The sequence below is a fragment of the Neomonachus schauinslandi genome, chromosome 3, assembly GCF_002201575.2.
Source record: "Neomonachus schauinslandi chromosome 3, ASM220157v2, whole genome shotgun sequence".
NCBI lineage: Eukaryota > Metazoa > Chordata > Mammalia > Carnivora > Phocidae > Neomonachus > Neomonachus schauinslandi.
In genome coordinates this window covers 149,006,325-149,018,890 of record NC_058405.1, presented here as the reverse complement: position 1 = coordinate 149,018,890, position 12,566 = coordinate 149,006,325, and the positions used below count along the sequence as shown (strand labels likewise).

General features: G+C 36.9%; 1 protein-coding gene across 1 annotated transcript; it reads left to right on the top strand.

Moving 5' to 3' along the window:
- Positions 1–10,919, top strand: OSGEPL1 (O-sialoglycoprotein endopeptidase like 1). Its single transcript, XM_021702888.1, has 9 exons — positions 1–78; positions 1,215–1,456; positions 5,559–5,946; positions 7,171–7,375; positions 7,452–7,600; positions 8,622–8,752; positions 8,862–8,933; positions 9,755–9,861; positions 10,687–10,919. The coding sequence occupies exons 2-8, from the start codon at positions 1,236–1,238 to the stop codon at positions 9,831–9,833; spliced, it is 1,245 nt and encodes a 414-aa protein (XP_021558563.1). The 5' UTR covers positions 1–78; positions 1,215–1,235; the 3' UTR covers positions 9,834–9,861; positions 10,687–10,919.
- The last annotated feature ends 1,647 nt before the right edge of the window (positions 10,920–12,566 follow it).

The window sequence follows — 12,566 nt, the reverse complement described above, 5'->3', positions numbered from 1 at the left end:
TTGCTCTTTTAAAAACGCAGTCGACCGTCTTTGCTAGGGGAACGAAACCAGTACTAGCCACTGTCGTTCACGAGGAAGGTGGGTAAAATTGCTCACCCCCTCTCTCACTGGTTCTTTCGCCTGCCTGGAAGGGCGATTCCAGTACAAACCTTTCGCTTCCTAGAACAGACTAGCACTGGCCAAGTACCCTGGTTCACGTAGGAGCCTTCGTAACCCTAAAGACAAGTGCTTCGCACAAGATTCCCTGCCTGGATTTTAGTGACTGCAAATCTAGTTTCTCCGAGTATGTGTGTCTGGGCTGCACTCCCCGCAGCTGTCCTCTGCGCAAGTAGGTTGCTTATAACTCTAATCCCCGGATGCCCTCTGCCAGAGGGGAACAATAAAAATTTCAGTATTCTCTCATTTTTTTCCATTACTGTGTAGGGGAAGGGTCTACGTAAGCATCCAGAAAGGTCTAGAACAGGTGATTTGAGGGCATGAAATTAGATACTTGGAATTGTGAAGATACCAGGGTGCTTCAGTGATGTACTGCTATTATTTTGAGGAGAAAGGATTTGGGGAGATCCTTACTACAATAAACCTGTGGTAAAATGGAGACTGAATTAGAAAAATTGTAATTAATGGATAAAATGGGTATTAGGTTGCAGTCGTTTTAGTCCACATGTGGTTCTTTTAAGATGAGCTTTATAAGAACACTTGTTTCCAAAGTAGATGACTAAATTGTGTGTGTCTTTTTTGTGAATTGTTTTCAAACCAAATTATTAAATTTTATTTTGAAAGAGATTTCCAAGAAATGGAATGCATTTATATGTATCTGTTCTGTTTTGCCTTTATCATTTAATTTTCTTAAACCAATTTTGTTTTAACTTAGCTATCAAAAATAAATAGCACTTTCCAGAAGACTATCCATGCAACTATTAGCTATTTTATAAATAATGAATAGTTTGCTAAGAACAGCATGATAATACTAAAAAATTTTATATCTGACTTCCTTGTTTTCCCCCTTGAAGAGCATTGTATTCATTCATACTGTTATTTATGTTCACAGGTGGCTATAGCCTTTAGAAATTTTTGCTTTTACAAAACTTTCCTGTAATTTTGTAAAACTATTATATTGCAAAATAAATCAAGTTTTTGGAATTTTGCTTATCTGAATGGGTTAGTGGTTAATGTCAGTTCCAAATAATTAGTTTGTTTCTTCATTTCTTTTCTAGGAGTTATCTGTAGAGTTAAGTATGCTAATACTGAATAAGACAACAGGAGTTTTTTCTAAACCATCAAGAAGGAAACCTTATGAATTTTTAAGAAGTTTTAATTTTCATCCTGGAAAACTGTTTCTTCATAAACTAGTATTAGGAATCGAAACCAGTTGTGATGATACAGCAGCTGCCGTGGTGGATGAAACTGGAAATGTTTTGGGAGAAGCAATACACTCCCAAACTGAAGTTCATTTAAAGTAAGTAGACATTATCTTGGTAGTTCCCACTTTGGGGAAAAGTAAAATGAAATAATTCTATTTATCATATATAAAAGTTCAGTTTTAGGAGTTAAGTTCTTTTGTGCAAAAGCTTCTAATAACTACTATAGAGAACCTTAAACCCTACATAGTGGCCTTTAAGGCTCTCCATAATAAGGTCTCAACTTTAACTGAGCCTCTTGCCAAAAAGAACTAAGCTCATTCCCAACTCTAAGATTTATCCATGATTTCCCCTCAGTAAATGCCTTTTCCTCTTTTGTCCACCTGTATGTTTCATGGTCTCGACTGAAGTCCTAGGAGATCATGACCCTATCTCTAGCCTGTGTTAATCACTGGGGAAAAAAAAAAATCCTATTCACATTTATAGATATAAATCATGTTGGTACTTAAATAATAAGACACTGTTGTATTAAAGCATAGAATGGTGCAAGGTTTATAAACTCATCTCTTTGCAGAGGACCACTAGTCAGGCTACATAGATAAGTGGGCTGTATATAAAGTGGAAGATATCTGGAGGAGGTCACTAGTCACCTCCAGCCAATTGTTGCCATGCAGAAATGTAGGCCCTATGTTATTTGATCATCAGAATTTTCAAGAGAAAATGGGAATCCAGAATGTAACTGTAATATCTCCAGATTTTAAAATTAGTTCGTAATTCAAAATAGATTAAAATGCTATACAGATCAAATACACCTTCAAGCCATCAATTTATAACACCTGAATAGTGAAAAAGGTTGGTATTTTGAGATCACAGACCTGTATTTGAATTATGAATTAGGCAATTGGTGTTGACTCTGAATTTAGGCAAGTTCCTTATCCTCTCTGATTGTGTTTTCACATCTGTAAAATGGGAAAGATAATACCTGCCTTACAGGATTGTGGGGAGTATAACAGAAATAATATATGTGAAGAGACAGAATAGACCTCTAACAGTTACATACTATCTGAAAGGACTGTGGTAAGTGTTAATAAGGCATAGTGAAATAACAGAAAGTCCTTGCCTTCAAGGAGTTTAACCCAATCTCTGATATACAGACCTACAAGGAAACATACAGTACAAGGCAGCATAAAGTAAGTATCAAACAAGTGGTGCAAACAATAACTATTACTACCATGCCTCAGTTCCACTCAGTATTTCTGAATGTCCTGGACATTTGCACATGTAAATGTTTACTGTGTAGAAAGGCCTTCCCTGACCACTTTATCTGAATTCAGTATCCCTGCCATGTTTATTCTGTATCACTACACCCTGCTTATTTTCTTCATCATCCTTTTGATAATTTTTACATTTGTTTACTTATGTATAGTCTTTCCCCCAATAGACTCTAAACTCCATGGTGATGGGCTCTGTCTTAATTATCAGTATTAATCACTACACTATGCCTGATAGCCAGCATAGCGTCTGATACACTGCAGGTGTCAGTGGCCTTGAAAATAGGTAGGCCTTCAATGAATGGAGATGGAAAAAATACTGTAGCATGAGTAAACATCATAGCAAAGGCAAAGAGGTGATAAAATACAGGACAAACGTTCAGTTTAGTTAGTGCATAGGTCACTTGAGAGAAATACACAGGAAGTAAAGTGGTACCATCTACACAGCTCATCTCAGCATTTATTGAATTCCTACTGTTGCCAGGCAACATTTGAAGCACCGTGGTACAAATAAGACCGAGATATATAATCCTTGTCTCTGAGCAGTAGGTTTACATTCTGGTTCAACTATGAGACCTTGCACGGTTTTCTGTGCCTCAGTTTCCTTATGTGTGAAATAGGGATAGTAATGGTAACTAGCTCCTAATATTGTTGTGAGGATTAAATGTGAATTCTTCCAAGGCGTGTAGTGCAATTCTTGACAGGTAGCAAGAGCTCAATAAAAGCTACTTATTATTAGTAACAATCGTACTTCTAGTCCATTATAAATGAGTGAAGAAGACCGACAGGTAAGCAAGTCATTTAAAACAGCATGGGAAATGCATTAATAGAGGACTGTTTGGGTTGGGGGAGGGGGGTCCTACCTTGAGGCCAGATGGTTTCCCTGACTTTTTATTAGCTTTAGCCCCTCAGTCACCTACTCTCCATACTGCGTACAAATCAGTTCTTTTGAGAATAAAGCCATGGTCTTACTCATCCCTTTTGTCTCGAGTGCTTAGCTAGCATAATCCTTTTAAGATAAAATACATAAAATCCTTAAAAGGATTATGCTAGCTAAGCAGCCCTAAGCAGGTCCAAGGTAGGACCCCCCTCCCCCAACCCAAGCAAGAAAGGGAGGTAGACAAGTGGGAGAAGGAAGTGGGAGGGAGAGGATTTAGACTTAAAGTTACCCAAATTTCAAGAAAGTAAATTCTTTTGAGTAGGAGAGTTACGGGGCAGCATTTTGCTTTACTTTCTGGCAACACAATGTAGAATGGACTCCAAGGATCAGAAAATCTCTCTAGGAAGTTGCAGTTAGAAGGCTTTGAATAGACTGAGATAATGAGAGCTTTTTGAACTTGATGGTGGCAATTGGAATGGTGATACACCTAGTTGTGGAAAGTGAGATAAAGAAAGGAGATAAAGATGAAGCTAGAAACCCAAGTCATTAGAAGGCTGAAGGCCATTAACAGAGTTGAAGAATGTAAGAGAAAAAGTGGCTTTGAAGAATTAAGGAAAATAGTATTACTATATGAATGTGTTGAAATAAGGTTGTTTCTTTTATTGTTTCCCTCATTGCCTGATTCAATACATATTATAACTATTTTTTTTAAGATTTTACTGTTTGAGAGAGAGAGAGAGAGCAGAGGGACAGAGAGCATGAGCAGGGGGAGGGGCAAAGGGAGAGGAAGAAGGCAACTCCCCCCTGAGCAAGGAGCCTGCCTCGGGGCTCCATCCCAGGAACCTGGGATCAGGGTCTGAGCCAAAGGCAGACACTTAACTGACTGAGCCCCCCAGGCGCCCCTGCATATTATAACTATTAAGTAAATATTAATTGAATGCCCCTATTGAGGGTTTTCATTTCTGTGTATAGAAGTCACAGCGTCAAATATTTGAAGATTTTTTTGAGATTAGAGAGGTGTATCTTGCAGACCCTATATTTTATTGCTCTGCTTCTCTGATTGTAAGTCAGTCACATGCTGGCAATTTTTTTGCTAGCAACTTTACCTCCTACTTCTTTACTCTTGACATTTGGAGTGGGTCCTACATAGACCCAAAATCAAAATTATCAACTCTTATTTCAGGATTGCAAGCTGTCTGCTGTCCTGCCATGACCTCAAGTGCAATGTGTTTAAAAATAAACTCATCTTCTTCACAAAACTGTCTTCATGTTTCTCTGTTAGTATTGCTTTTCTCCTAGTCATTCCAGCTCAATATGTGAATCATCTTGGATGCCTTGGTCCCCCTTCCCCTTATATCCAGTCAGTTATAACAGTTTTTCAAGGCTCTCTGTCCCTTTCTTTCACGTCCCATGATCATGTAGTTTAAGATGTAAACAAATACTTTTACAGTAACCTCTTTGAAAATTCTCCCTTCGGGGCATGTGGGTGGCTCAGTTAGTTAAGCGTCTGCCTTTGGCTCAGGTCATGATTCCAGGGTGCTGGGATTGAGTCCCACATCAGGCTCCTTGCTCAGCAGGGAGCCTGCTTCTCCCTCTGCACTCCCCCTGCTTGTGCTCTCTCTCTCTCTCTCTCTCTCTCTCTGTGTCTGACAAATAAAATCTTAAAAAAAATTTTTTTAATTGAAAAAATAAAAATTCTGTCTCCAGAGAGATTAATTTTTCTAAAATCCAGTTTTATCCTGTCCTTTCCTTGTTCAAGACGTCTTCCATAGAATGCTTCTTAAGATTATTTTGGTGATTCCATTCATCAACAAATCCATAGGAATTTGTTGTGTACAATTTTGAAAAGTCAGACATTACACCCTTAATCACTGCATACTAAGTTCTTATACTGTGGTGCATTATAAGGTACACATACTTAAATATACTTGACTAACATATTTGGCTATAAAATAATTAATTTGAAAACATGCCTTCAGCCCTAATGTAAAACTTTTCTTACTTTGACAGTCTTGAAATTATAAAAAGCTGTTTTTTTATTTCTTCCAGAACAGGTGGGATTGTTCCTCCAGTAGCTCAGCAACTTCACAGAGAAAATATTCAACGAATAGTGCAAGAAGCGCTCTCTGCCAGTAAAGTCTCTCCAAGTGAACTCTCAGCAATTGCAACTACTGTAAAACCAGGACTTGCTTTAAGCTTGGGAGTAGGCTTATCATTTAGCTTACAACTAGTAGACCAGTTAAAAAAACCTTTCATTCCCATTCATCATATGGAGGCTCATGCACTTACTATTAGGTTGTTAAATAAAGTAGAATTTCCCTTTTTAGTTCTTTTGATTTCTGGAGGTCATTGTCTGTTGGCATTAGTTAGAGGAGTTTCAGATTTTCTGCTTCTGGGAAAGTCTTTGGACATAGCACCAGGTGACATGCTTGACAAGGTAATTATTTAAGAATTAATTTCTCCATTCTTTTCTATTAAGGTGTCTATTTCAGTCAAATAATAATAGGTACACTACTGCCATTTATCTAAATATTTCTGATTAATAGACTGAAAAAAATTATATGCAGTAAGAAAAAAAGAAAAGTAGTACATAGTTTTATAAAAGATTTCTTACCCATTATGAGTGAAATGGTAAGAGGTTTAGATCAGTACATAAAGGCTCATATAGTTTGCAGATGCTGTTATGTTTTTAATCAAAAAATATATCTGAAAGAAATTGCCATGTAAAGTACTATAAAAATGTGAAATAAGAGGGTATATAAAGATAATAAAGGACATTAAAGATGTATAAAGTTTTGTGTGTTTTTTTTAAAGATTTTATTTATTTACGTGAGAGAGAGAAGAGTGAGAGCATGAGAGGGGAGAGGGTCAGAGGGAGAAGCAGACTCCCCGCTGAGCAGGGAGCCCAATGTGGGACTTGATCTTGGGACTCCAAGATCATGACCTGAGCCGAAGGCAGTTGCTTAACCAACTGAGCCACCCAGGCGCCCAAAGGTGTACAAAGTTTTGTGACTGAACGTCATAGTTGCTGACACCACCACCAAGCAGGTTTCTTTTTCCCTTGTTTATGAATCCTGAGCCTACTGCTATCTGCAGAAAGCCTACTGCCAACAGCTGCAATGATTAGAGGAAATGGACAAGTTCTAATTTGAAGCTAATCATTAAGCAGTCATTGTGAACTTCAAACTTATTTTTCATCTCCAAAAGAGCAGAAGTAGATAGGGAAGCAGTGATTGACCCCTATTTTTTTATTTTATTTTATTTTTTTATTTTTTTTTTATTCATGAGAATCAGAGAGAGAGAGAGGCAGAGGCAGAGGGAGAAGCAGGCTCCCCGCCTAGCAGGGAGCCTGATGCGGGACTCGATCCCAGGACCCTAGGATCATGACCTGAGCTGAAGGCAGACGCTCAACCATCTGAGCCACCCAGGTGCCCCTACTGACCCCTATTGATCAGGCTGTGAGAAGGAGCAAGAGTCTGTCCTTACTGACTACTAACTATAGTCCATATATGTAAAAGCACAGCATGTCTTATTCACCCAGGCTTGTTCTATTTTGGTTTTTGGTTGGATTTTTTTTTTTTTTTAGTAAATTTCATTTCCTTTGCTTGTTTTCAAAATGTGCAGCTTTATGACTCATTACAAACATTTTTGTTTTTGATAGGTGGCAAGAAGACTGTCTTTGATAAAACATCCAGAGTGCTTCACCATGAGTGGTGGGAAGGCTATAGAACATTTGGCCAAACAAGGAAATAAACTGCATTTTGCTATCAAACCTCCCATGCAACGAGCTAAAAATTGTGATTTTTCTTTCTCTGGACTTCAGCATGTTATTGATAAGATAATAATGCAAAAGGAAAAAGAGGAAGGTATATTTCTAATTGGGAGAGTTGAAAAAATAAGTAATCCTGGATTGTGCCTAAAAATACCTGCTTATTTCTGCAGGGCTGCAGAGGGGGCAAGTCCTGTCTTCAGCCGCACACGTTGCTGCTGCGGTACAGCACACCACGGCGTGCCACGTGGCAGAGAGAACTCACCGTGCCATTCTGTTCTGCCAGCAGAGACGCTTGTTATCTCCAAGTAATGCAGTACTGGTAAGTTCTGTCGTCTCCTCTAACAATAGTATTCACACTTTACAGTGTGTTACTTTTCTTCTGGGAGCTTAACTGATCCCGTGCATAGGATCAAAAGGCCTTTATGTCATACGCTAGCCCGGAAGTATGAAATTTTGCAGAATAAAGACTAACAGCCATTTCTTATACAGGTACGGCAGCTTTATAGGACATCTGCACAGCCTGTGTGGCAAAAAATCTCCAAGACTGCATCTCCTCATTGAATTTAAAAGTGGATTTACATTAAGAAATGAGATGCAGTAACTGCTATCATTATTTTTAGAAAAATAAGCTAGTTTCCTTCAAATTTATGTTCCTTTGATGAAATCCCTTTAAATCTGCATAAAAGCCTTGATAAACTTCCTGTTTAACTATATCTTAAACTTCATCTTTTTGAAAATTATAAAATGAGACAAATATTAAATGATGGTAGAGTCACAAAATAGAATATTATGTGACTATCAAAGGCAATAGCTTTTTAAGAATAATGTAAAATGAGAAAAATGCTTATAAGTAAAAATGGCAGGGTCTAAAATATTGTTGTACTTTGATTATAATTAGAAAAAAGTTAGAAGAAAATGTACAAAAATGATAGTGGTCCGGGGCTCCTCGTGGTGGTGTAGTGGGTTAAGTGTCTGACTTTTGGTTTTAGCTCAGGTCATGATCTCAGGATTCTGAGATCCAGCCCTTGGTCAGGCTCCATGCTCAGTGTGGAGTCCACTTAAGTTTCTCTCTCCTTCTCTCTCTGCCCCTCCCACCACCTGCCAAAATAAATAAATAAATCAAAAAAAAATTATAGTGGTCCTTGTATATTGATATTGAAATTGTTGATTTTCTTTTCCTCCAAATTTTTATTATACAGATTGATCATTTGCCCATCTCCACCTATCAAAATGTGATATTTTCTTATTGTATAATGCTGGAATCTTCCCCAGGTTTAGCTAACAGTTGGCTCATAGCCATATGTAATATTTGTTAATTTTGGTCTTTTCAATTCCTTCAGGTTGTATCTGGGGGCGTTGCAAGTAACTTATACATCCGAAAAGCTCTGGAAATTGTAACAAATGCAACACAGTGCACTTTGCTGTGTCCTCCTCCCAGACTGTGCACTGACAATGGCATTATGATTGCATGGTAAGCCACGGGATGTATGTGCTTCACTCATAATTTGCCATTTCATCATGCTACATCTTCTTCCTTTAAATCTTGGTCTGTTTATTTTATTTAAATGATTCTTATTTAGGAACGGTATTGAAAGACTACGTGCTGGCGTGGGCGTTTTACACAACACAGAAGGCATCCGCTATGAACCCAAGTACGTGGTACCTTTTATAATCTCTATGCAAGTTGCAGTATAAAATTCAAAGCCTAAAACAGAGTTTAGTTAGTAGTGGGAGAAGGAATCTCCTATATTGATGGCCTAGCCTCACGTAGAACATACTGTCTGATCCAGTGTTGCCTTCTTGTGACAGTGTTGAGGCAGAAGTTGATGGCTTTTTCCAGATTAGGGCCCAGTTGAAGCTGTATATTGGGCAACGTTGTAAAAAAGCAGAAATCTGAGGCCAAAATTATTTACTGAGGAAGAACAGAGAAAGAGAGTAGGATCTCAGACGTCTCCTGCCAGTAGTGACAAGAAGGTAGAAAAGGAGCAAGCCAGCTTTTGAAACCTCAAAGAATCAATAAAAACCTGGGGAATTTCTAAAGTAGAAATGGATGCAGATTTGACTTCAGCTGTATGGTAAACTGTTTGTACCCTTTCAGCTTTGTAGAGAATTATAAGGCGTTTTTATCATTTTTCTATTTCCTTTTAAGTTTTTATTTATAGTATGAGAGCAGAACTATTTCTTTCAAAAACTTCTCAATCCTCAAATTCATTGAGTTGTATACATTAAAGATGTCAATTATACCTCTAAGTAGTTAAAACAAATACCAAAATTTAGATTTATTAATGGGACTGGCCTTCTCTTCACCCATTATCCCTGCTGTGTTTGTATTCAAGAACCATCATCACAGATGATTGTACACAAGATAGGAACCGTTGTCAGAATTCTAAGCAAATAGTCTGCCGAACTAGAACTAGCGACAGATCAGGAAGCAAGTATTTGAGATAATGTGATTTATCTGATTGTGATGCAGATGTCCTCTTGGAGTAGATATATCAGAAGAAGTTGGAGAAGCTGCCATAAGAGTACCACAGTTAAAGATGGAGATTTGATTTTTGCTTTTCAAAAAAATCCCTAAAGGTAGTATTTCAACATTAAGTTGTGATTTTTTTATATTTCAAATTGTGGAAGAAACATAGTATTAATTGTTCATCAAGACTTTCTTTTGTTTTTATGTTTGATGTTTCCCCTGCTCTTCTGAGACTAATAATATGTTATAGTTTTATAAGGGAGTGTAGATTTGTTTATTATCAAAATTAAAGTAAAATAGCTTGTGGGGGTAAAGAAGGTACTGATATTGGCAGGTAGAAAGAAAACCTTGGAAGATATACAGTGAATCTGCTAAATCCTGGCCCCATTTTAAAAAGGCCTGGACCTTTTTCTCTTTTTCTTATATCAGGATTGTAAGAGCTATTTTTTTAGATTATATTCTATTTATTTTATTAAATTTATTTATTTTTAATTGAATTATAGTTGACATACAATATTAATTTGAGGTGTACAACATAGTGATCCAACATTTATATGTATTACGATACCATGATAAGTATAGTTTTACCATCTGTACCATACAAAGTTATTAGAGTGTTATTGACTATATTCCCTGTGCTGTATTTTTCATCCCCTGACTTATTTTATAACTGCAAGTTTGTACTTCTTAATCCCCTTCACTTATTTCACCTACACCCCCCCCACCTACCTCCCCCTGGGAAATTGGTGGTTATCAGTAGAAGCTATTTTTTTTAGCTCCTTTTGAAACATTAGCCTAACTTTTATAATGAGAGAGCAATTTTAGAAAGGTAGCCAGGTCAAAGTCATGTCAAATCAGAGAACTCTAAATGAAGACAAAGAGTGACTGTCTCTAACAGAATGCATGTTATTAATTATAAAAATATATGTTATTAGGTATCATCTTCCCTGGAGCAATTGGGATGTCTATACATTTCTTAAAATCCATCTGAGATTTTAAGAAGTAGGACAGGCAAGTAATCCTTCAAGTGTGTATTGTACTTTTTAGTTGACCATGTATGTTTACATGCATTATTTTAGAAACTGTATTTAATCAATGAAAATATATGAGATGTGAAGGTTTTTGGTTTGTGTTTGGATAATTTCCTTTGAATCTGAAGCTTTATCACTTTTTTTCTGCCTAAAGTAACTAAATGTACTGTCCTTTGAATATAAAAACAATGCTACTGACTTTAATGTCCTTTGAGAGATTTTACCAGTAAAGAGTTATATTATATCATCCATACTGGACCAAGTTGTTAATTTTCTAGTCAATGACTTGCTTTATTGAGAAAATAGAGGGTAAGGATAAAAATCTAGACCGAAAGGATTTCTTATTTTAATCCTGCCTTAAGGTGACCTCCTTTTGGGGAAATTCCGTAAGTAATTTTTTTTTAAGAATTGTGATCATAGAGTATCGCTTTATGATCATCCATTTGGAAATAGAAAATATAATTTATATGAGGGAACATATAGAAACAGCCAATATTTATTTAAAAAACAAACTTTATATTCTTTGCTGTTGAGGTATAGCTCTGATAGAATTGGTTTGTAAATATTATTTAGAAGAAACTTAGTTTGTGAATTCACACTTTTCATTTAAATTTGTGTTCTGTATCATGTGAACTTGAATTCACAGAGAAGTAATATAAGTATTTCCTGTGGCTCTCACAATCAGAGTGCATACAAACTATGGAAGGAAATTGACCAAAATCTCTTCCCCCTATCACAAATATTATAAAATGGGGGTATCTACAATCTATGTCCTTAAAATTTTTAAGTATCAAAATTGCTACAGGTGTTACAAGCACACATGTCAAAATTGAGTTCATGATATAAATAAGAGAAAATACAGATAAAGAAAATGAGCATTTTGGGGAAGCATTCCATATCTGTAGGCCTTTAGTATTTGGCCATAAGGAAGGAGGGAAGGGAAAGAAGAGAGAAAGAGGGAAAGGAAAAGGGAGGGAGAAACACTGAATTCTATATGGGCAAGTGTATGTACCAGAGTTAGCTAACTGTACAGGTAAAAGGCAATTTGCTGAAATCCTCTGCATCTTCAGGCCTTTCTCATATGTAATTTTAAAAAAGAAAAAATGCAGGGTGATAAAAATCATCTTTACTGGAGGAGCTGTACTTCAGGAAAAATACTGTGAGTTTTAGGACTAGTAGGATGGCCTTGGTAGGCCAAGAAACTCAGGAAGTGTCTTATATTATTGAATACGAAGAATCCCCTGAACATATTCTTAAAATATAGTCTTGAGCCCACCAGAAGCCAGTTCCAAAGCTCAAAGTTTGTTGTCTAGAGGGTTTTGTTTTGTTTTGTTTTACATCTGCAGAGGCTTAATACTTCCATTAATATGAATTCTTATCCTTAACGGTGCTGAATAAATGACTCAGTTTCTTATCATTTGAATTATTTTTCCCTTTGTAGTATAGAATAAGCCATTTCCCCCCACAGTTCCTATATTAGGGCATCCACCAGAATTAGAATTAAATTTGAAGATTGGAGAGGTCGCTTATTGTTCAATGGCAAAAAGCCTAGGATTTAGACTCTGGTGCATGGAAAGCCCTAAGTACCTGTAGCTGCCATCACCACCATCATTACTGTTTGTGTTAAGGCATGTTGGAGAAAATAACTGCTAGTTAATACATATGTTCAGTGTAGCCCAGAGCAAAGTGGTCAGAGAAAAATGAGGGCTTTAAAGGATACAGTGAAGCCCAGCTTGACTTTGTATCAAATCTACCTGCTGCTGTAAAATAGAGGCCGACCTACA